This window comes from Lepisosteus oculatus, chromosome 8 (assembly GCF_040954835.1).
Source record: "Lepisosteus oculatus isolate fLepOcu1 chromosome 8, fLepOcu1.hap2, whole genome shotgun sequence".
Lineage (NCBI taxonomy): Eukaryota > Metazoa > Chordata > Actinopteri > Semionotiformes > Lepisosteidae > Lepisosteus > Lepisosteus oculatus.
The window spans coordinates 18,613,130-18,639,099 of NC_090703.1; the positions used below are offsets into that span (position 1 = coordinate 18,613,130).

General features: G+C 35.1%; 1 protein-coding gene across 4 annotated transcripts; it reads left to right on the forward strand.

Moving 5' to 3' along the window:
* c8h14orf180 (chromosome 8 C14orf180 homolog) lies at window positions 1-25,844 on the forward strand. Of its 4 annotated transcripts, none has more exons than XM_015350907.2 (10): window positions 1-386; window positions 6,601-6,631; window positions 10,445-10,531; window positions 12,713-12,833; window positions 17,163-17,193; window positions 17,500-17,608; window positions 19,691-19,857; window positions 20,062-20,203; window positions 21,712-21,738; window positions 25,483-25,844. In XM_015350907.2, the coding sequence occupies exons 1-10, from the start codon at window positions 234-236 to the stop codon at window positions 25,686-25,688; spliced, it is 1,074 nt and encodes a 357-aa protein (XP_015206393.2). In that variant the 5' UTR covers window positions 1-233; the 3' UTR covers window positions 25,689-25,844. The 4 variants fall into 4 exon arrangements, with proteins under 4 accessions (XP_015206393.2, XP_015206396.2, XP_015206395.2 ...); XM_015350910.2 differs by having other exon boundaries at window positions 19,778-19,857; XM_015350909.2 differs by lacking the exon at window positions 21,712-21,738.
* Window positions 25,845-25,970: the final 126 nt, after the last annotated feature.

A 25,970-nucleotide genomic window follows, 5' to 3' on the forward strand; every position in this document is an offset into this window, starting at 1 on the left:
TACAGTTTCACTTTGTGCTGCATATCTGAAAAGGAAAACAGAGTTTTCTTTTTAACTCACACACTTGTGGGCTTCCAAAGTTCTAGTTGTTTTTGGATAAAGAAAATGCAGTTGTTTGCCTACAGGGCATGACTCTTTCCTAATTCATTTCTTGGAATACATACAGCATTTTCATCAATCGTTTTTCAACTGGGAGGTTCTACAGCTCTGAGAGGCTTTTCAGCAGAGCAGACATGCTGAGCAATGGGAGGGAGGATCTCTATAATCAAGGAAGGCAGTTTCAGCAGCAGGGGGAGTCAGAGGCTGCTTTGAGATGTTTCCTGGCCTGTCTGCTGGGGCTGACAAACATGCACAGCTTTCACTCTCTGCCAGACTGTCTTCACCAGGTGAGGACTCCATTAGCACTTTCAAAGACACATTGACATGGGATGTGTTTTTGTACAGTAGGTGGTCTTGTTGTTAGTTCCTTGTTTAATCTTCTTTAAATAATGTTGTTTTGTTTCACCTGCATCTCTATATTGATCAAGCAAGGATTCCATTATAACTTTCACAAACATGGCCTGTGACATGGCCTATCTTTGTGTTTGTAAATTGTTGCATTTTACCATTGATCTTTCACCAAAACCAATTTTAATGGGAAAATGTCTTGAGGGATATAAAATGCAGGATTAATTTCTTTTTTAAAGTGGAAAATGCTGCATAATCTTGAATGTTCACTAGAAATTTACAGTGCCTTACAAAAGAGTTCAGCCTTGCACAATTTGATATTTTGTTGATTTAAATCTTCACTCATGACACTTAAAAGTAGAAATGAATGTAATATCCACAATCACTCAATACTCCACACACTGAATTCTAAAAACAAAAAGAAATGTAAATAGATATTGTGAAAGAAAAATGGCAAATTCAAGATTGTATCAAACCTTTTGCTTTGGCAATCCTAAATGAATTTAGTTGCACAAAACTAACTTAACAAGAAACACAATTAGTTGAGTGGCCTCTCTCTGTCTACAGGAAACCAGTGATTCTCATGATCTAAGAATAAAAACACCTTTCTCGTTGAGGATCCTTTGTCGGGTAGTGAAGAATATAAGACAGGTTACAAATGAAACAAGGTCATTTGGCCCACCTGGCCAATTTAATAGTAGTTAATTAATCTAAGTACAGTATCTCATCCAACCATTTTTAAAATAAACCAAGGTTTCAGCTTCAAGAACATTGCTGGTAGCCTGTTCCATACACACACAATACTTTGAATAAAGAAGAGCCTTCTGTTCTCATTTTTAAATGCATTTCCACAAACTTTCCACTTGTTCCACTGCCTTTTTCAAGTTTGCTCATTCTAAGTGATTTATTTGAAGAAAAGGCCAACCAGGAAGACTAAAGGGCATTCAAAGCAAGCCAGGGATAAAATCATTGAAAATACCAGATCAGGAGTTACAGTAGGTACAACACAATATCAAAGACTTTAAAGATCCCTGTGGGCACTGCCTTCTCTAGTCAATTGCCCAGTCAAAGTCCTGACTGAATCTGTTAAAAGTTTTGAAACCTGCTGTCCATAAGCAACTTGAGACTGTTTGAGCAAAATCTGCCAAAAAGAATGGGCACAAACACCAAGACAGTGTGTGAAGCTGGTAGGGATTTACTCAAAATGCAGCTGTTTGCTTCCACCAAATATTGAGTTCAAGGATCTAATTACTGTACTTGTGCAATCAACACATTTTCTCTTTAGTTTTAGCTTTTAAGATGGCATTTACTATAACTTAAAGACATTTTTTTGCAAAATATTGGGACACCATGGGTACAGTCTGAATAGTTACTACAGTATATATCTATATATACTGTATAAACGATACTACATATCTTTTATGATGTGTTTTAATCCTAAAATGCAGTAAATTCAGACTTCTACCTTATAATCTAAATATCTAGTTGAAGGTCTATCAAAATGCAACAAACTTTCTTCCTTAAATGTTACAGACAACTTGGGTGCCAAAGAAAAAAATTATTTCAGAATACCCCCATATACTGTATATGTTTATGTGGCAAAGGTTAAGTTAAATTTTTATTTTTTTCCAGGAGTAGAATATTTAACAGATCTTTAACTGGATTAGGCATGTAATTGTAAGCATTGAAATTACGGTCATAGTTGTTATTGTTTTCCTTCATTATGGATATATTAGTAAGATGTAAACATGTTAATTGAGGTTGCTGGTCATAATGTTCTATATAATGTCATAATATGGTTCACATCTGGATTCTTTGTTTATCTGTTTTATTAATACATAAACACATAGAGGAAGAACTTGAGTTTAGGACACTTGAATATTGTCACCACACCAAAAAAAAATAATTACTCTGAAAGAAATTGAAAAAAAAAAGTTTGATATGCAAAAATGTACCGATGCTTTGCCTACTTATTATTCTTTTTTCTGATGCATAACCTGGAAACACAATTCCAAATTATAAATGTAGGAAGACAAAAAGCTATGACTCATATCAGGTGGGTTTTAAAAAAGATCAATGATGTGTGGTTGCACAGTTATCATCATATTTTGGAGTTGTGAAGTTTCAGCGGTGAAGATAAAGATGGGAGACAATGAGTGAAAGTATTATGATACATTATCCATCTTTCCTGTCAAGTTGCTTTACATGAGGCATCTTTCAGTTTTCTTAATACCAAGTTTACCTTACTAATCAATATATAAATTAAAATTATATAATTTATATTATTATAAACATAATTTTAAACTGCATAAATGTAGACCTCAGCAACTATACCACTGAGACAGAAATAAATATTTTCCTAAAGCCAGTGGTGAATCATAACAAATTTCCTCTGAAAAATTTGAAAAGACACTGCCAACAATATGCACCTGCAGATGAACATTTCAAAACTAAGTGGGATATCCTATGAGAACAGTTTAAGCATGTTTTTTTTTCTGTCTGTTGGGTAATGCTTATTAAATGTGGAGAGGAAAATAGAATTAAGGATTTAGAAGATTTAGAACTTCTAAAGGTAAATTATTTTTTTACACAAGTAAGAAATGATAAAAAAGCACCTAAATAGTATATCTAACTTTTAAAGAGTTGTTTTTCTGCTGACTGCTTTACAAATTATAATCAGGGCAGAGTAAGGCTCTAAAAAACAAATCAGATAGGTGGAATCAATGATCACTCATTAATGTCCCATTTATAGAGGGATGTGAAATTTTAAATTACTTACTTCTGACTTATAAAAATGCTTAAACTCAAAGGACTAACCTGGCCATGTGTGTAGACGTTGATTATAATACTTGCCTATCAGGCAGAGGTCTGAAGTACAGTATGATCTGGAAAGTTCAGCTCAAAAATACCGACTGCTCAGTGCTGATCTAAAAAGCTTTTCAGTGTAATCAAGTACAGTTCAGCCCTGTGGACTCTCATCATCCATGACTCAATGGTGACTGTAATGAATGTTTATTACAGGATGAATGGTGATGGGGAGGTAGTACACGTCTGAGGCTGCACAATAAACTGTCTTAAGCACAATGGGCACTCCTTTCTCTCGAATACCCTGCTGCTTCCTCTCAGCACCTACAGTAGATGCCTCTTAACACCGTACCACCATGTGCATTTTACTACCTTTAGCTGGATATCATTAGTGAACAAAATCAACACCATAAGACATCTACTCCTGTCACTGGTGTGCCTTTGGCAACATGTCTTCTCTATTCATTGAGAACTGTACTGTGTTTCTCTCTATACATTGAAATATTTAGCACCAAATATTCATTGTTTCTGTGATGCATGGAGTATCTACGCATGGTGGTCTGCATTCTCTACATGTACTGTAGTAAATTAGTCATAACTTATGGTTCTTCAAACAATTAATGATGACACAGTGGTTATTTTATTACAAAAAAATTGTCAATTCAAAATAAATGATAAAATATTTATTTTATTGATATAGATCAGATCACTGAGCTGTAAAATTCATGCATGTCATATAATTTGACAAAAGCAATTTCTAAATTATAGAGTAAAATACTATGTTCTGTTTGAAATGCAGTTACCAGTTCTATTATGATGTCTTGTTAGACATTTGTATTAACCATGCAACTAAAATACGAACTAAAATAGATTCCAGATACACCTGACCCATAAATATGTCAACTTATCAACAACATAAAATGTATGTCTTCAGTAAAATTAAGCAGAGTGTGTGAGGTATCATCTGGCTGCTCAGGATAGTCTACAGGTACTGTACAAATCGGTATAATAGGAACTGTACAGATCAATTAAAACTATAAAGAATTGCCTTTACATATTTAATAGCTTTGGACATACTGAAATTGTTTAAGATTATAAAAGTTTAAACTTTTTGATTATTGTACTTTGTATCAAACATAAACAGAAGTTATTGATGTACAATATTACAGTTTTCAGTACATGCAAGAAAAAATGTAACTCTGTGGAAAGTCCAAAAACAGTGACTCTGCAGGCACTCAAATTTAACCTTTTTTCTTTCACTTACTGTGCCTTCTCCAGACCAAAGTGTATATATATCTGAATCTGATTCCTTCCATTCTTTCTAATATAAAAATTAATATTTTGAGGCTCTAGAATGTGTTGTTTACAGTTTTAAAAGGTTGTAAGGCATCTGCTTCAGTCATCTATTTTTTATCTTAAAACAAAGTTTGTTAAAATATAAAGTCAATTCTCTGTTCTCCTTAAGATAAAGCTTTACTGCTTGTGCTTCCTTTTTTCTACACCAGGAAATATACTATCCATCTTGGGAGTATGGCAGGGGCAAGCAAGATGGCTATGGCTTGAACTACATTCTCCAAAAAGCTGTGGGAAATGTCCTGCCGCTCTCAGTCACCTGACCAGTTGTAATTGGTCATGTGATGATTTAAAACTGGGAGGTTGAGGCTTCTGGACATACAGTACATGAGAACAGGAAAGGAATGAAGAACCCTGTGTGGGAAAAGAACGGGAACAAGAGAGAAAACTGTATGATATAGAGAGTCTGTGTGACAAAGACACTGAGATGGACAGTGAGTTCTTGAGATTGGAAAGACATTTTATTTTGTGCTTTCAAATAAGCAGCTTACCTGCACATTTATTATAGAGATTAAACTCAAGATGTGAGGCAGCTAGAAGCACAAAGATACGCTACAGAATGCTTTGTTTAGTTTGGTTTGTGTTACTGCACTGCAAGTAAAGAGCACTTGTTCAGTTATCTACAGCTGAATTTGTCTGGTTTCCTGGCAGCTGCCACTGAAAAGATTGATTACTATGATGCTCAACACGTGAGGATATTACATATGATGGAGAAAATAATATACTATCGACAGAGCTCTTGTGGAACAGTGTATTCTTGTAGGTGTTTGGTGAAAGTGTTTTGTGACAAGGTGTTTTTGTTAAAAAATAAGAAAATATTGATCAGTTAACTGTTGCTGCTTTGCCGTGCTCTGCTTGTTACCACTATTTACCAAGTCCCTGACTAGGCATAAGTGGTTAGAAAATGGATAGTTGGATGAGTGAACTCTACTTTAGTTGCAGACAGAGGATAGGAAACATCTCGTTAAATTGCTTCTGAAGTTTTTGAAGTAAGATAAGGGCTTTCAGAAAAGAGCCATAAAGCAACAGTCTCCCTACATGATATAAGCCTTCAATGCCATTAGAGTTGTGGTCCGGGAGACACATAGAAGGGCCTGAGAAAAGGAACAGATACTGCACCAGCTTGCTCTAGTCTAGAGGGTGTTCCATTGTGTTTGTATTGTCAGGAATATCACCACTATTTACCTGACTTCCTTCACATAGAAATAAATAAGGACAAACATGCTAGACGAGGCTCCTGAATTCTCCAGATGTTGAAGACAAAACTGTGAGTTCTTCAGATTGAGAAGAAATTTGTTTTGTAATGACAGTAAGCAGCTTAACTGCCCAGTTAATGTTGTAGACAGTGAACTAAAGAAGTTAGCCAGAAGCTCAAAGATGAGCTAGGCATTGTTTTGGTTTTGTATGTTTTATGTTACTGCACTGTAATTATATCTTTCTTCCTGAGACCCACCTATAAAAAGATGCCCAAACCTGGGGGACACCCTAATTTTTTAATTTGGTAGATCATTTATTATTTCCCCTTTAGATATTTTTATGCATGTTTAATTTTCAGGAAAGAGATAGGCCTAGAAGAAAGTGTCAATGGAGAAAAATAGTTTTCAAAAGCTGGAAGCACAAATGAAGAGTCGTGATCTCATTTGCTGCAAAAGGGAACATACTGTACAGTATCTGCCACTCCTGGATACCCCAGTGAGTCATGAAAATAGCTTAGGGACAGATTCAATTAATCTAAAAAAAGGCCCATGCTTTTAAATTACTGTTTAATTGCCACTTCCATTTTGAAACTGTGCTGTGAACTATTATTTTGTTTCACGCAAGTGTGAAATTGCAACAAGACCACAAAGAAATGAATTGTCCAGAAGTGCTCCTTAAATTACACAATGTTCTACTCCACATTCTTCAAAAAAATTAATTTATTCACAAAACATCTTAAATGACTTCACCAGTTACTTATAAATAGCCTTGTATCTAAATTATTTGTTTATTTTGCAGATTGCTGAAGTCTTCATCAAGGACAAAAATTGTATCCTTTTAAGATTGCTGCTTAATTTTCTATGGTCTTCATTTTTTCACATTGAAACATTGCACCATGGATTGTGCAATTATTGCTGTGCTATAAATGAACTACTCCACTACATGGAAAGTCTACATTAATATCCTCTCATTAAGGCTAATAGCCTTATCCACTTTTTGGTAAACACAAGATACTGTATACAGTATGTTTTTCTGCAAAAATGTTATTCTGACATAATGTAAAAACAGGGCTAAAATTAACATTTAAAATATCAACCACCTACTGCTCTTATTAAAAATAAACAGACTCACCCAAAGTCATTTGAAGGTGTTTCTCGAAATCCCTGAAAGACAGAAGCTTGTGATAATGCACTGACTCTTGGCTTCTATTGCCAAAACCCACCATGACAAATTTTTAAATCAAGGTACTGTCATTACAGAATATCCTTCTCTCCCTGGCTCATTAGATATGCTTGTGAAGTTGTGATTTATGAAGAGACTTTCAAGTAAAGATATTTGAAAGTCAGTGCACATTGTTTGAAAAAAGTTTAAAGGTGCTTAAACTACATTTTATTCCAGGCAAAGAAGCTTAGCCTCTGAATGTAAAACAAGACCCATCAATTTAACTACATTAATATATCTTCTCTTTACAATGTGTACAAATGAATGTGAAGTGTCCATTCATAAGTCATTCAAAGAGAGAATGACTATTGTCATTTTGTAAATGTAAAAGCCTTCTGTATTGTGGATTAAAAATTTAAGGTTTCTGTGATTTTAAAATAGGAGGTTGATTTATTCATCACAGCAGTTTCATCAGGGGGGTTGACATTTTGTTATAAATAAGCTATAACTTCTTATCTTACCTTCACTTTTAATGAAAAGGCAAATGAACCTGAATGAATTTTCCTCTTACTATTACAGTATCATGTGTAAATACAGTTCATCTAATGGTACATTCTTGCTCCTGTCAAAAATTCTGACTCACATTTTATGCTCAAGCCCACATTGTCTTTTGCTGAAAACCATTACGTCATCCATCCTAGAACGTTTAAAGTAAATCTATTGTACATTTGTCCAGCTGTCACAAAGAATATCCTTAAACATAGGTGACCTGGGATGACCTATACTATATATGAAAGTCAGCACTATGCCATTTTATTTTAAAAACTCAGACTAGATTATAAAAATAGGCATGAAAAGCAGTGCATTGCCTGTGTTTAGGAAGAAAATTATTATTTTTTATTTCAGCTGCTGTGTGGAACAGTCAGGATCAATTTGTAATGCACTTAAGTCTCTTCCCCCTGTTTGGTAAATCAAATTTGACCGTATATTTTTGCTAAGAGTTGGCCTTCACAAAAGTGTTGTCTGTAAAAAATATCTAACTTCATTACAGCTATATAACATTTTAAACACCAAAGGTACTGTTAGAGAGCACTCCTTGTATTTTGCTTTGTGCTGTAAAGTATTATGCATTTGAACCATCCAAGTATGTTTCTCATTGAAATACAGTATATCTGTAGATACAGTATATGTGAAAAGATTGCATGCCACTGCGATTAGTGATTTTCTTCACTAATTTGTAACACAACATAGAAAGAATCCAAACTGCAGTAAGAGAAATCATATTACTTTAGTCTGAGAAACCAATGCTAGCACAAGTATTTACTAAACAGCTTTACTACGACCCAAATTAGTGGATAAACCAAATAACTTAGTTAAATGTTCTGTAATACTGGATAAATATATCCATTAGTGATAAGTTACTTCTAGGGGAAATATCAGTGCAAATAATTAATTCTGTTTTCTTGTTTTTCAGAAAGACTTCTTAAAAATCCCAGAGTGTTTAATCTATAGAGCTATTCTAATACTTCTAATACTGCCCCTTTTTCCTACATTTATTATTAGCAAACCTAAAGGGACTTCTACTTTTTATTCAATACCTGAGGTTGTATTTAAATCGAATTCTGTCTGGGTGCCATACTTTGTAAGTAGATCTACTTTTGTAATGTCTTTAGAATTATACAGAGGCTTTAAGATGTTTGGTGTTCGTTATCATTGTCCAAGGGAATGTGCCTCTTATTGTCCCATTTGTATATTTCTGTCATTTTTTTGTTCCTCAATGCAAGTGTTCACAACACAGCTGGTTGAATAAGCTGACTTTATAGCCACTCTGAGAAAAAAATATTTCATCTCAACAATACCTTCCTGCTGCTTTTGCTATTTTGACTTTTAGATATTTCAGTCCTTTGAACCTCACAGAAACCTCACAGGAGTTTTAGCAAAAGGATAGAATAATAATGTGAAATAGTATGTATATTTTAATTTCTAGTCAGAATCTATGGATGCCAAAAATAGTGTCTGTGATCTTGGCATTAAGTCACCTTGCAGTGACTTATCCCAGTAAGCTCAAAGTGCAAAGCTCCAATGTTTCTAGTTTTGCCAGCTCTCAGACCACATTAACATGAAAGCAAATGGCTCAGTGGGTGTTTGCCTCTCAGAACATTTTCTTGTTTTCCAAAGGTTAAAAGGATTAATTGGCACTGCTTTATGTCTAGGGTCCTTAGCCATGTCTATAGTTGGCATATGATGTGTTTTTTCTATGGATGGTTTAATAACATTTAAATTGATAGAACACATGTACAGTAAGAATTACAAAATTCAAACATCGAACGATGTTGTTCTTCAGTTCAGCTTTGGTAAGTGTATAAATCTACCACACTGTATATGTAGTACATTGAGGTGCAGTGTGGGATGTTTTATGTAAAATAAATTAGAAAAGCTTAAAAAAACATAAACTGTAATTTACTTTATGTTGATATAGACAAAGACAAATAAATGAGACAGGGAGATTCATCAATTGTGAACTATTTTTATGTTATGTTTTTGATTATATTATATTGTTATGACATACATTGTAGCCTGTTGATAGGTTTGAAAACACCACATACGAAGAAGCCGAGGAGTGGGCAAAAGTTTTTATCCTTCTTCGGTCTTCTTCCTAATGTCTGAACAGCAGTATCTCTTTTTATTATTGACAGAATGACACATTTGTAAGCCACAAATATTTAAAATATTTGCAGTAAATGGTACTGTATCATCCTACAGCCATACACAGCAATGGTCCCTGTTATGTGTCTCTTTGTTGAGCTCATTGTGCACGTGTCACTTTTTTTTCTCTTGACAATACAAGTATGAACGTTAACTTCCAATGACTATAGGTTGTAATCATCAATGTTTTTTATAGAAAGCAGTTGTTCTTAATTTGTAGTAGTAAGCTCTTTCTAAAGTGATGAAACCAAGGAACTGCTTTATAACGAAATCAGTCATTACTTTGAGTCATTAGTCAGCATGTACATATTAACATTTACTCTATTTTAAACACATTTCTCCATCTAAGTGTATCTGGGGCTCATCATGCTCAAGCAGGTTGCTCTGTTGGATGTCTATGACACATTCTCTTCTATTTGTAGTACATGAATAGGTTGTGGAGATCTCCAGCTATTAGGATATTTTAAGGGGCAGCACGTGTACGAAGGCTTTCCAGCATGAAGGAATAAACTGACCTGGAAATAATATGCGTGTCTATCAAATTATACAGAATCTAAAAATGAACTATGCTACATATCTCTTATAGTGAGCAGCTACTGTTACACTATGATTATGTTCAGCCATGGCTGTATAGTAGGTATATTTCTGACTGCAGGTTCAAGAAGGAGGCTGTAAACAGAGTTGTTGACCTGCTGGGCCCTCTCTGGCCATTGTTCTTTTCCATTCAGTTAAGTGACAACTGACACCCCAGTTAATCCTTAACCAATATAAACAGATGCAAAAGCCCTTCAGTTCATTCAAGCAGAGAAGATGTTCTATGAAGTGGCTCTGATAGACCTCACTGCTCATCAGGGGACCTCAGGCGAGTTTCTGTCTTATTGTATTTTCTGAATATTGCACAGATAATGTGTATTTAATTTGGAAACCTTAGATTCTTCTAATTCTAATCAGAAAAGCTATCTTCCTCAGCGTGCTTCTGCTTAACTAATTGCTACTGTAGTGTATTTCCTATGAGATTTGTTCTGCTTTTAAACTTGGCACACATCATGAGATGCCTCAACATGAAGAGACCTACAGTATGTAAAATCAAAATCAGGGGATATTAGGTTTAACAATGTATACATTTCACCAGATTCATTTATGTACAATTTATGGTTTGTTGTTATGAGAGGTACAATTAAGTTATCCAGTGTTTGTCTAAGTTAATAACCTGTAAAGCTTATTCTTTTATAAATGGACAGTATTGTATCGTACAACAAAGTAAGTTGATTGTTACATTTAGTTGAATGTTACTTGGCTTTTATACAATTGCTTTTGCCACTCTATTGTATAAGTGGTAGGGTCTCATTACTCAATTGCTTTGTATTATTAGAGAACAATCTTCCCCTCTTTGCTCATCTTCTATCTTTTGAAGTTACATTTTTTCCATAGACATTGTTTTCCATGTTGCAAATTCTAGTCTTGCCCCTAATGTTTAATTATAATGGCTGAGAATTTTATAATTACTTTATTTTTATTGGGTCAGGAATCCTTATGTGATATAACAAAAAGAAAGTAGAGGAACTATGGAACAATAATAATGTCATAATGATTTTTAGCATAACAAGACTAAGTATATTATCTCTCTTCTGAGCTGTTTGATAAGCTGTACACTGTTAAAATTATAATTTTAGAGATAAAGTTTAATTTTGATGGAAACTGTGCTAAGCTGATCGTTCTCAGCGTCTCTAAAAAAGTGGTAAAACCTTCAGTTGTCATGAAGTGTGCAATACTGTACTATACTGTATGTCTTCACATTCTATACATACTGTAAATTATTCTGCATAATGATTCTGAGAGGATTATGTGTGTCTGAATCATACTTCTTGGTTTAGAGACTGGGAGAAGGACACAACAAGAACCCCAAGGCGCATCAGTTACCTAATGTCAGTAGACGTATTTGTGATAGTTCTGGGATTAAATTAAGACAGATTGTTTTTTAAATCAGCTATATCGTAATTCTTAACACAGGTTTCTCTGTCGTTTATATTGAAGTGGAACATATAAAAGTCACTTCTATAGGCAAATGTTTTTTACTTTGATTTTTAACCAAAGAAATGTTGGCAATAAAATGCTATTTAATCGGAAGTCCAATATTTTTAAATACAACTGTAACGTTTTTTCCTCCCAACCTACGGACAATGTTTCATATTTCACTGGTCACAACTTTCAACTGGTTCCTAACTTTAGAGTATGAGCCTGTCATTTCTTGCCTGTGTACAATTAGCGTACGGAAAGATTCAGAACATGTAATTTTGAGTTAGGGGAAAAATACTCTTGTCACTTTCTGATGACTTGTCATTTATTTTGTTTTTAATTTTAAGTCACTTGAAGAAGGCTGCACAGCTGAGATTTGAGATAACGGCTGAGATTTACCTGTTCCATTGCTGTTTACACATGCTGATGCAGCTCTCTCCTCCTTATTTATCTCAGCAAATAATTTATATCAAGAATATCTCCAGATTTAAATTTTGCTGTGTTTTGGGGCAAGTCTCAGATGCAAATGCAATAGATCGGCTACTACAGCCTTAGCTACATTTCTTTTGCAAATTCTGCTGATGTAGTAAGCTCACATCTGCACTGAACAAGCAGCCCAGGCCATTTGGTGCAAAAACACTCCTTGCTTGCGTTATCTGATTAAGAGATGCAAAGCTCCATGGAAACACAGAGGCCTCTGAATCAGCACTTCTGCACCCGAGCAGCACCAGCAGTTTTTGTCTCATTCTCCCCCACTCTCTCCCAAGGTTATGACTCATAGATGGTTAGGTGTGCTATGAAAGGGCTACGGCACCATACAGGATGGCTTCATAGAACTGTACATAACAAAAAAAAGTCTCCTATTTTAGTCGGGAACTGAGTATTTCTTTCTTTGTATTTTTTTTTTCTGTTCCTACGCACTAGGTTTACTTGGAGGTGGCCAGATGCCCATGTTTGGGATCTAGTTTCCTTGCCTTCTGAAGGACTGCTGGTTGCTGACTGATTCTGATTACACTATCCCTGACAGGTCCTTCTGAAGTATCGCAGCAGGGAGCAGAAGGATGGGACTTTGTAGACGATCTTTCAGAACAGGCCTCTCAAGCCAGGGACTATGAAAAACTTGCCCAGCTTTGCATCATGAGTAAAAGGTAGGCCTTCGATCTGGAGACCGAATGACTGAAAGAGCTCCTGCTCTTGTACAGCATGTCTTGTTGTCATTTCAATTATTTTCTTCCAGGAGTTTCTTATAAGACTGTCTTTAGATTACACTTTAGCTTTTTGAGATAGGATACCAAGCTAGTGGGTTATGTTCTATTGTTTTAAGCTCAAACTTCTATCAATATGAAATGATTTAAGATGAGCTCAATAATTAATTCAGGATTCTAAACTGTATGGTACTGAGTATAATTATTATTCCTAAGCTTGTGTATGAGCTAAAGCCAACATGTTATATCTTTGCAATACTCAGGAATTGTGTTTGTTACTTGTGTTTTTGAATTCACCATAGAGATGTAGTAAACTAAAGCAATCTTTCTTCTGTCTGATTTGTGTAACACCACTGTGACATTATATTTTCCTGTCATGAAGGGCATTTGATTTACATATGCTCCTGTTGTTTTACAGAAAGTGATATGTGGATGTTGGGCTTTCCTTTGTTTGCTTGCTACCTGGATACTGACTGCTTCTTAAAAGTAATGAAATGTGGTCTGCTGGTTTATGACTTGTTTGATTGATTTCAGTATGCAGTACGGATTTATTTACATCTGCAAGATCTTTGTGGACAGTATTAGTTTTCCTCGTCTTATGTTTTCTAATTCAAACAATTTGCTTCTTTAACTGGCAAATCATTAACTAGTCTTACTAAGATTAAATGTTTAATGAAAAAGTATTCAATAACCACATGGCATACAGTACAAAGGTAAAACAAATACAGTATGCATTTGCTTGATTACTGTATGTTTGAAACTGAACCATATTGTAGTAGAAGAACGTGGTGCAATCACTAAATCTTTCGCATAAAACCGAAAAGAAATATTCCTAGTAAACGTATCAAAATCTGACATCATTGTACCTTTGGCTTTATGCAAAAGAAGAACTTTAATTTATTCTAGATCCTGCACAGAAGGAAAACAAACACCACATTTGCAATAAGTTTCAGGTGTTACCAGAACACCTAAATCTGGTGTCCATTTTCTTTAGGCTGTGTCTGATACAGGAACAGCTCATTAAGCAAAAACAGTAAACATAAAACATTTAGGAAAAGGTAAAGGTTTATTCCATGCTGAAAGAAAAAGGGACACCTGAAGAAGGCTCCAATGCTGAAAACATTGTGTTTCTTTTCCCTTCTGCGTAGAATAAACCTGTTTCTTTGCAGCCTACATATGCTGGCACAGCTACCTACTAGACCTTCATAAAACATTAATATAAAAGCTGCCTTGCTGTAACTATTTAATTTGATTGCTAAGGATAGAGGAATTTTCACATTAAAAATATTTTGCCTTTTTTACCACTATTTATTATCACTGAATGGTTAATCTTTATTTGTTCCTACAGGTACATGTCAGTAAAAAGCCTTGGATTTAGCCTAGCACAGTTTTCTAATGATGGTTCCTAACTCTGGACTGTGCCAAAATTAGGCTTTTCCCATGTGAATTACATGAATTAAAGCAGTAGTTACACAATTTGTCCCAAGTAGATATTCCACCTGGAGCTTTAAAGTATCCATAAATGTACTTGTTAAGTTCTTCAAAATCTAAAAAAAAGGCTGAAGTTATGGGTACAATATATCATTTTTTATTGGCCAGTTTCTTTAGAAAATGCTGACAGTTCTGCATGCACATGCAAAGTGGCATTTACACCAAAGGCATTTTAATTATGCAAATACTCTCTTGTGATTTGTTATTGTTTATTACATTATTAAAATAATAAAGCAAAGCAGTCCTCTACTGTAGATGACACCTTTCCAACAAGAAGTGTAAATCATTCATTGATGCTTGAAGGCCTAGAGCTGGGATTTTAAAGGGAGTATCAAATAGCTGCACACTTTAAACAGGACATCTGACTCCATTCCATTACTTATTTAAGATGATATGGTTTGGAACAGTAACAGTGACATCTGTAGTACTAAATACAACTTGCTCTACAATTTGAAGTACACATGGAGGTGATGGATGACCTTGCAGTAAAGCACTATGAGCATTCTATGACTCTGCTTTAGAGAACTGCAGCAGAGGCCCCTCAGTGCTATCTGACTACACAACTCAGCTTATTCAAAACTGCACCCCGCCCTCCTCCTCCCCTGCCTGCCAGGTCACATCACCACAACTTGGCACCAACCTGATATTTCCACTGACTTCATCTCATCTCTGGATACCTCTCTCTCTTCACCTGGTCTAGAGCATCAGTGCTTATCTGGGTTAGATTTATTACACTCTTAACAGCAAAACAAGTCCTTAAAATGTAGGTCACCCACTTAGCCTTAGGCTTCTCTAATGTTATCATGGGAAGTGCAGTGTCATGGAGGTTAGTGCTACACCCTCACAGCTCTTGGGTCCTGGGTTTGATTCTGGACTTGGGTGCTTTCTGTGTGTAGTTTGCATGTTCTCCCTATATCCCTGTGTTTTTTTTTTTTCTGGGTGTATCATCTTCACCAAGCTTTCAAGACATGCTAGCCTAATTGGTATATTTCTAAATTGTCTCCATGTTTGTGTGTGCTCTGTGATAGACTGGCATCCTGTGCAGGTTATAGTTCTGCTTCATACCCTACTGTTCTGAAACAGGACTTGAGTTGCTGTGAATCTTTCCAGGAATAAGCAGCCTTCTAATAATGGGTGGTGTTGTCCTACTAGTCATTCTAAGTAGGAGTTAATTATTTATTTCAATTGATGCACAGCATTTGAAAAGCGGTCATTGCTAGATTTAGGTTTTAACTATTATCTCCTATTATTAACACTTTGGTATGAAGTTGCATAAGAATAATGACATTTTTTCAGTGAATAACAATTATTTAAAGAAAAGTTTTATAATTGCAATGTTGCAATGTTATCTGAAATAACTTTAAAAAATGCAATTCTCTTTTATTTATAGCACATACTGTATTATTTATCATTTTTCCTGCCACAAATACACACTTACGATAATTCAGAATCAGTTTGGTTCCATCATACAGCCATCATACCGGAACAGAGGAAGTGGGTATCACACATGCAGTTTCTTCTGAAATACTGTATACAGTATATTATCAGGCCATCTACTTCTTTAAAAGACTGACACACTGGGAACTGCCAACATTAGAGATAAAATAGTGGACTGATGCCACTGGTGCCCAGAAAGCAATGAGAGGAAGTGTTGTGAGACAAGCCAAGATACCATAATTCCGAGTAACTATATCCCACCAAACCAATCTAAAAGTCATTTTGTTTTGCACCATGATTTTGGGGATTCCAGGTGGTTAATAGTATAATCCAGACCTGAACAAGCAATCCTTATTTAGTCTCTTTAAAAATGCAAACAGGAAAGACATTCCTGAGCAAATATGTTGTTTGCTCCGACAAGATTAGGACCCAATTTACAGATAAAGGAAGATAGGTAAACAGACAACAAATTTCTAGCTGTAATTGGAAGGTTATTTTTGACATGTGGGTTGGGTTATTAATCTTTGTATTAGGAATTGAAATCTATCTTTGCGCTACCTGCATAAACCTGCACAGCACACATTCCAAGTGTGTTATTAATATCAATATGCCAATAGCTTCAAAACTGTTTGTTTTTGTTGTGAATCCAGATTAACAGTAAAAATATGTATGTTTTTGTAAAGATTAAACCATAACACCTAGGGTTTTCAGGACTGGACATAAGGATTGGGCAATAACCAGTTCTACACATTATGAAATAAGAGCTAAATCTCAGTGCTGTAATTTTCTTAAACTGTGTTATTTCTAATCACCTTCAGGAAGGAAACCAGTTTCAACGGAAGTTAAATGTTTATTAGCCCTTAGTTGTTCTTGGCAGATGTAAAAGACAGATACTGCCCCATGTGTCTCTTTTGCCTAGAGGAAGGTGCAGTAAAGGTCCAGCAGCTACTGTCCATATGTTAGCTGCAACACACCATGTGTGTTTAGAGTATTGACTTTGTGCAAGAGCCTCCCATATAACAAACAGAAACCAAAAATTCTATCTACAGTATGTGCATAGTTTGGGCTCAGGAGGACAGCTCAGGTGCCATGCAACAATAGCAACTGAAGCAAAGTACACCCAGCAAATATTAGTACTGGAGAAATCAATGAGCTTCATAAATAAACAAAATGATACTGCCTCATATTAACCTGGTGGGTTCTGCATAATGTCATTCTGTAATAATTTGGGATCCAGAAAACTAATAACCACTATTGAAATTAAAATAATATTTTTTTAGTAGTATCACTATTATCATCACACAAGAAAAAACATTCTCATTTTTTGTTTTCCCTTGTTTCTAGGCCTCATCTGGCTTTAGAGTACAGTGGAAAGGTATGTATCATTTGCTTTTAAACTTAACATGTACAACGTACAGTTTTATATTTTAAATGAAACTATCTCTGTCTATACATGTGTTTTTTTTTTATCAGAGGTTTGGAATTTTCCATAAGGTGACCACTCCTTATGCACACAACTAGTGCATGTCATACTGTTTTCTCTATATGCTGAAAGATACATAAGCCCAAGTCTCTGACGTTTGCTATGTACAGCAAATTATACTTAAATCCTTTAACTTAGGTGATTGAACACTATTACTCCATGCAGTGTTCTGATCTTTTTTCTCCTTTCCTGGTTCAGGCAACTAAAATTAGACAGAAGACATTTGGCAATGACCACCCAATTACTGCAAAGAGCCTGGAGCTGCTGGCTTCTGTCTATGCAGAAATAGGAAAGAAGGAGTATTCAGGTAAAATATTTTTTTAATGGAGGTTTAATGTACAGCTTAAAGGTCAGCTGGAAATGACAGTCATCAATGTATGTACAGTAGAGTTAGGGGTGTAACATAGCCCTGTTTTAGGTATTTATGGACTGTTCTAGCAGCCTATCGAAACAAAGTTTCATAGGCTGCTTAGTTATGTAAAGCTATGTCTTCAAAGGGAAATTATGTGCCTGTGAAAGTACATAGTGTATAACAATACTGTAAGTACAAGACTTATACTGAAGGGGCCTGTTACAAAAGTGAACTTTTAACTTATAAACTGCTAGGGGACAGAGAGTCAAGCAGGTTTTCAAAATGTAATGTAATCTGTATCTTTAATACAATTGTTGTTAAAGAACTTATGCAAAAAAATTGTTGCATTCAGAATCTGGAAACACAGATGAGATGAAAAACAGAAACCACCAAGAAAACATTCACAACACTCAGTTATACTGAAATTGACTACCTCAAGGCTTCAAGATTTATTTCAGCAACTGGTTATAAATCTTCCAGTCTTCACCAATTGGAGGAAAACAATAAAAACAAAATATTTAAAATAACTTTTATGCTAAATATTCTTCACAATGTAAACATTTTGTCAAATTAGCAAATTAACAAAAAATATAAAATACAGGTAATGTAGTGCATTTTATCAAAGTAATCAATTATACTGTAATCTCAAATATATTTATATATTAACAACATTAAAATTATTATGCTCCATTTGGCAGTGAAAATCTTCTGTTTCAAATATATATATTTTTTATCCCATTCATCTGAAGTCTTGGTGATAGTCCTTCATAGTATATTACAGTGATATGGAGTGCCAACTGTTTCTCATAGCTGGAACATACATCATGAAATAGAGTATGGACAATAGAGTATATAATAGTTTTCTATATGGTGTTCTCACATTGAGCTATATTTGCGATATTGTATTAGATTGTTAGCAGATAGTAGGGCTTGGTTTTGGTTTGTTTCATCATAATTAAAATGTCTTTGACAAGGACGGAGTAAATATTTTTAGTCTTTATAGTGGGACAATAATTTTAAATTAAGTTACAATGACTCATGTTGTCCCAATGAAAACATCAACAGAGCATCCTAGAACATATCCAACTTCAATGTTATTCCTCTGTTGGCCATATTATCCATTTAATCTATTGAGTCCATAAAGATCCCAAGACCAGAGGACATTCATCCAGTACATTGAAAATAGCTATATTACTTATGACTTGGTAGTTACTGCACAGACCAATATGTGGTCTGTTGATATTTTGAGACTGTTCCAGTGCTTTTCTTGAATTTGTATTTTTCACTGCTTAAGTTTTTCAAACCTGCTTTTATTCACTTAGTTTTAATTCTTAACACATAAGAAAGGCAGGTTTTTCCACTAAGTTTTTGATGTTGCTTTGGAGGTATATCCCTTTAATAAAAAAATAAAATAGTCTGGAATCAGGAAATTATGTATGAAACTGAAGTCAATCCTGGATTCACTGTCCCTTCTGTGATATCTTCTGTTCCCTGTGGCAGCCTTGTTTTGTATGCAAAATGCACTGTCTTTCCTGCAACAGTTCACTCAAGTTTTGCTTCTTAAATAACTCTGATATTTGAGCTCCTGTAATAACACAAGTTATGGTTGAATACTGATTTACCTCTTAAAGCAAAGGTCCCTAATCCTGTTACTGTATGATCAGCATATCTACGGTCTTTTCAAATCTCTTTAATGCAATAGCATCAGCTGACTTAAATGAATGAAAGCCTGCAAACACACCAAGCCTCTAGAACCAGGATCGGAAAAGTCTGCATTAAGATGATTATTTTTATCATTTTACTGAACAAAGCTTACTTTACATTTTACTCAATAAAGCATTATTTCAGCTGGTGGAAAATACCTTTAAATGGCAAAGGAATAAAATTAAGAAGATCATAATTTTTAGATGAGTCTTGTGCCTATACATATTCAAATGTTTTGGAAAGGAACATGACACACAAGAGCTTGGTAGATTGGTGAACACTGAGAGAATACAGGTTTCCTGCTTAGGCCCATGATATGCTTTGCCTCCACAGATACATTAGGACAGTATATGTCAGCACTTTCCAAGACTTTCTCCACCACTGACTCATTCAGCGATGCTCTTAATGGTGTTCCCCCAGCAAAGACAGAGGAACGCTCAGACGTGAGACTTCATCACAAAAAGGATGTCCCTTCTCCTCCAGATGTCAGAAAGCAGAAGGTATTTTATCTTTTAACATTTAACTGAGGTACAAATCAATCCATTTGTCATAATGGATTTTTTAATGAAATGTACTCATTAGAATTCCAGAGTTTTGAGCAAAAGCTTTTATATATGCATATTGAATTCTCTCAAAAGTATTGATGTCCTGTATAATCAATTTAATTCTTGAGTAAGCTCAGAGCCTTTCCTTTGTTCTGACAGAATGGCATTCCTACAACATGTACATTTCCCACTTCCATACTGAGGAAGAAGTCAAACTTCAGCAATGACGACAAAGAGCTAGCACACAGAAAAAAATCGGACCGCAGGGTTCATTTCAGAGAGCCTGAGATCACTGTACATGGTAAGAACTGAAAAGGATTGAACATAGTGCAGCATCTGGACACATTTAGAAAGAAGGGAAACTTTGTATGATGTGAATCCCTTTCAGGTTTGGAAAACTTAACCGTTTCATAAAATCTTTTTCTTAAACTGAACAAATCAAGATTAAGAAACTATTTTAGTGTATATGTCTAACAATATCTTAGCTATCAAAGCAAAACTCCAAAGTAGGTAATGAGGCTTATCACTAACAAATATTAGTTTTTTTTCTATCAAACCAATGCCATAACCAAGTGCTAATAAGAGACTGGCTGAATTTTTAAACTTCAGTCCTAAATGGAGAACTAAATCTAAACGCGTAACTCAACAAGTAATAAACAAGAAGGTTTAAAAATATATTTATAAATCTCATTGGTAAAAAAATAGTTTTCAACAATAAAGTCAATTGCTATTATAGACATGCAGAAAACTGCAAAACACACCTTTTACTGTAATATTTGTACACATTTCCTTAGGCTCAAACTCTATACAGAAGAAGTCCTTTGTAAAACATCCACGCAGATAATCTTAAATGTTGTTGTATTTAATGTTGTTGAACTCATTACTTCTAAATAATAATCTGCAGTTGATATTTTTAAGATAATAAAATCAGAAACACTTCCTCAGGATTTAGCTGAAGACGAACATTAATTTTTAAACCAGAGTGAATCAAATGTATTTATTTTCTATTCAGCCGTTTAGGGGTATGTTGTATTTATTTACTGATTAATTTAATCACTCTGGTTTTCCCTTGAACATTTCTAAATTAGGGGTGTCAAATAATGTTTCTTGTTTTAAAATTAGTATCTTAAATTCATTTTTCTTCCATGTTTTATTTGTTCTGTACCTTTTAAAATTTAAAAGTGAAAGAAAATAGTTAGACACCTATTTTTGTGCAGAACACCCTGCAGCTCTGTACGAAAAATGGATACCTCTGTTATAAACCAATAAACATTTATTGAAGTACTATATCTTGACATAGCAGAAAGATTAAATATGCACGAAAATAATTAGTTCAATTAAGAAACACTGAGTGAACAAAAACTAGAATCCCCCTAAGAAATATAGTTTGAGATTTAAAGCAACCATTTCAGAGGAAATAAAATACATATAAAATGTGTTTGTGCAATTACAAATGCAAATACTCTGCAGAATATGAGATGCTCTTTTTATTACAATTATAATCTGTCTCTGCATCTTTCTGTACACACTATTTTAAAGAGACAATTCTACTGTTTGATGTTGTTGGAGTCTAGAACATGCCACTCAGCCATGCTGTTGAAGATGATACTGTACTCTGGCTTTGTTTAAGAACTGGGTGTGTGAAATCCAAACCTCATTTAACCACTACAACCTAAATGTGCTAGATGAACCAGACAGCTCCCTCTCTTTTGTAAAGATTTAAGCTTTTAAATTAAAACAATTGACATGCCTTCAATTTCATGTTATGGGGTCTTGCAAACGTTAAAGTGACTTTCATCTTATTTTCAGACATTCCTTATTACGATTATTTACTAGGTAAGTGAAATTAGAAGCTGAAAACATCCTTTGTAGACAGCATGCAGTCAGTTGTGTGTCACTCATCTTCATCAATAACAGCTGTCAAAGATACATGTAATTGACATTGTTCTATACTTTTAAATGAAAAGGGGTCAAATTTACTAAAATTTGTAAGATTTTGAAAAAACAATCTGTTTTTCTTTTTCAATGAGAAACCTGATTTTATCAGCATTGATTATGGCATTTATTAGTGTTTTTGTACTTCTTATCATTGTATTGGAAATTGATGCACCAAGAACATATGAAGCACATCTCTCAAGATTCTGTTTTTAAAAGCTTTCTTTTTTACTCAAATTTACAGCACATACTTTTAATATTTTTATTAAAACACTTTTGAATATGGAGAAATGGCTTTTTTGCATGTTTTAATTATTATTATATTCACACAAAATTATATACACACACCTTGCTTATTTGTATCTAAATGCATTTTTTAAATTGAGCAATTTTATCTGCTTAATTATTACAGACCAAATGCTATACAAAAATGAAAAAAAAACAATAGGTAACGTTTTTTTTACAGTCCAGTGTCAGTGGTAATATCAAACTAATATGCGTCTACAGCCCTCTAAAATACACAAAAATTCTACTTTAAAGATCATTATTTATCAACTTGATGAGCTCATTATAAAAACACTAAAATAAAAACAAATGTTGAATTGATAACTGTAATACCTGCCTCTAAAGCCTAATAAAACCAGGATAAGATATGATAAGTCCCCTAGAAATAAAGTCAGCAAATGTGTTTCTAATAAAATGACCACATATTGTACTGCAATATTGTAATTTAATTCCAGCACTCCCATTTCAACCATTGAAATGTGTGGGTTTTCATTTGTTGCTCATTCTCATGGGAAACATTCATCTTCTGTTTTCTGTGGATCTCTTGGTGTTTGCATATGGGCCCCACTTTAACGGCATGCTATTTTTATTCCATAACAAATGACAGCTTTTTATGTTAATCCTTCCCACAGCTCCCCTACGCACATATCCATCCCCCGCCTACCTGGAAAAGTGTAATGGGTCTCTTGCACTTTCATGTTACTTACTTTGCATTACTGTTAATCATCCCATGTACATGCCCACTCTGAAAATACATAGCAAGTTGTCTTGCTACATGAAAATTATTTTCTGTGGGTTTTTTTGTCAGTATATCAGTGTACTGTCAATATAACAATACAAGAATGAAGTTCTTTAAAAAGACCATTAAATCAAACTTCTAGATGTCCATGACATGCAAATTATGATCAAACATTCAAATGTTACCTGCAAATATTGGCACAGTGAACAATTAGAACATAATGTACAGTGCCTTGTTGAAGTATTTAGACCCTTTCTATGGTGTCCCATTTTGTGAAATTACAAAATTATGCATACACATTTTTTATTTTATTTTTTTCTCAAAAACTGCATGCTTAGACTGAATACTTCTAAGGGTAAGATACAGTAAATTTCAGTAAAAAACTAAAAAGAAAACAAATATGTTGATTGCAAAGGTATTCAGACCCATATTTGGCGGGAGCACCTTTAACAGCAATTGCAATTTGCTGTTCTTATTGGATAGGTGTCTACCAACTTTAAACACTGGCTTGGTGCAATGTTTGTCCATTCTTCTTGGCAGATTTGCTCATGCTCTCTCACGCTGCTTATGGGCAGCACAAGTCCTTTCACAAATTCGCAAAAGGATTCAAGTTAGGTCTTTGATTGCCCTTTCAAGGACATTTACTTTCTCAGTCTGAAGCCACTCTAGTGCAGCTCTGGTCTTGTGATTTGGGTCATTGATGTCATTGTCTTGATGAAATGTGAAGTTTTGTCCTAGTTTTAGGTCTGGAGCCTGTTTTCAGGTATTTTGCATCATCTCATCTTCCAATCAGTCTTTTCAAGCTTCACTGTCCTGTATGATATACTATAGGACATATAAGACAGGTCTTATATACTAATATACTGTAACATTCCACAACCATATTTTCTTATCAGCAGAGGTACTGTTAACGGACTGATGTAAAACATGGTGTTATGAAACACAAATTTGGTAGGAGGCCAAACTGCATATTGTACTTCTGCTCTCCTATATAAATACTTACTGTCTGTCCACAAATTTGTGTGTATATTTTCTAGCACTGTGCATTCAGTCTCTTCAGAAACAGACATCTCTCACACCCAGATCTGCAAAGACCTTACCTTTGTTGTATTCTTCTCCTCAAAGCCAAGATGGACATTGCTTTCTCATCTTTTCTCAAACCAGCAGCTCTTCAACCTCAATTTTTACCCAGAAAACAAATAGCTCCCAGAACCTGCCATCATCTGCTGATTTCTGTTAGATATCCTGGTGTCATTAACCTTCAGTGGAACTCTGGAACAGCCACAACCACTTTCCACCTCTCTCTACTGCTTTCCCCACTCACTCCACCCTCTCTTCCAATGCTCCTTTTCTCTGTCCCCAAAGGAGACCAAGTGTGCAAGTGCATGGAGTCTGTCTGCATTGGGCCAGGGCTCCTGGCCCTTGTCTCGCTGTCCCTGGTACCTTTGCCCTGATTGCAGCCCAGGCTGCTGCAGCAACAGGCTTACCATAGCCACCCACCCTTCTGCTGCCATCCAAATGGTGTGGTGTTCGCCTACAACTCTTTGCTTTATCCAAGCTTCCACCAGCAGAAGTAGCTTATATTTCTTCTTCGCTTGGAGATTCCATGTGGTGTCCTTCTTCATACAGTACATTCACTTTCAGAAAACTTCAGCAACTGCTAACTCACAACTGCTCCTGTACTACTCTCATCTCAGTACAGTTCAGCTCAGACTACTCTTCCTGAATTACCAGAGTGTCTTCTGCTGCCCAGCCCAGAGCAAGCAAGTTTGGTGGCTTTACAGCCATCTATTTTCTGGCTTTGGATCCATTGCCTGCATCATAGCCGCATCTTATTCACTTGATTCTCCATCAGTGGTCCTCCAAAACATTGCATATCAAATTTACCTCAAACAACTCTTCCATCTTTTTACTCACGTTAATTTACTCAACACTGTGGCACATTCATATGGTGGTCCAATCAGTGCCTGTGAAACGTTTCATTGAAACTAACTCAATCCAATAGTTCTGTATTAGAAGAAATTTGTATCAGCGTTTTGAAGATCCTTTTAGGGGTTGTAATAGCTCAGCCAAGTAAGTTAATACTAAACACTTGAAGTACTAAGTATGCAATCTCTTCATTTAAGTATGCTTGTTTCATTGCAATTAGAGAACGGAATTTGACGGAACTTCTGAAATGGTTATTAAACATACGTTTGGGAAGAGGCTAAACTGAAATCTCAATTCTCCTATGTCGGCTGTCCTCACCTCTGCAGCTGCATACCTACCTGTAGGTCTTTCCTTGTAATTGAGTGCAGTTGTGACAGCTCTGACCTTCAGAGGGTCAAGGGTGTGAATACTTTTTCGAGGCACTGTATTATAGCAGCAGACAGAAATGCGCATGCTGGAGAAAAACTACATAAATCTCTGAGTGGACCAATCTGGACAATGAATTTGAATCATCTGTCATTGATCAAGGGATTTCTGATTTTACCACATTAAATTTAAATCAAACAAAAATAGTGATGCATGACAATAATAGTGATAGATCATCTACAGTTCATAAAAAAAAACGTAAAGGTTCTAATTACACAGTTAAATGGGACATGGTATATTCTCAAAATTACTATTTTGTATTTCAGTGTATAACAACTCTACAAACAGACCTCATTATGCCCTGCTGACCTGTCTGTTTATTTTGCTGTCCATCCTTGGAGCTGTTATGTACTGCACTGACAAAAGAAGGCACCTCAAAGTGTGTGAAGAACTGGAATCTATGTTAAGTGTTTGCTTCGTTCAGATGAAGCAGGTGTTGTGGAGCTGTTGGATCTGGCTGACAATGCAATGACCGAGAAAAATATTTAAACAGAAGGGAGGTCTTCCGTGTCCTTTATCCAGCACTTCAGTGAAAGGATGTCTTCAGCAAGTGAAGTGGCTGAAAGTCACTTAATTTATACTGCAAGTCTGCAGTTTGGATCGTTATTATACCACCTTATAAGGTGGACATTATACCACCTTATAAGGTGGACATTATTTGAGTACCTTGTAAAAGTGTATAGTCCCAACCTTAAATAGTTACTTTGGTAGAAATGCAAATATTTTGTAGCTACCAGTTTGATGTTAGCTATTG

Excerpts from the sequence above, each read along its gene's own strand:
- c8h14orf180 (XM_015350907.2), top strand. The coding sequence starts at position 234 with ATGCTGAGCAATGGGAGGGAGGATCTCTATAATCAAGGAAGGCAGTTT. Across the intron at positions 17,609-19,690 it reads AGGAAAGAAGGAGTATTCAG|ATACATTAGGACAGTATATG; the intron begins GTAAAATATTTT and ends TTGCCTCCACAG. Across the intron at positions 20,204-21,711 it reads GCCTGAGATCACTGTACATG|ACATTCCTTATTACGATTAT; the intron begins GTAAGAACTGAA and ends TCTTATTTTCAG.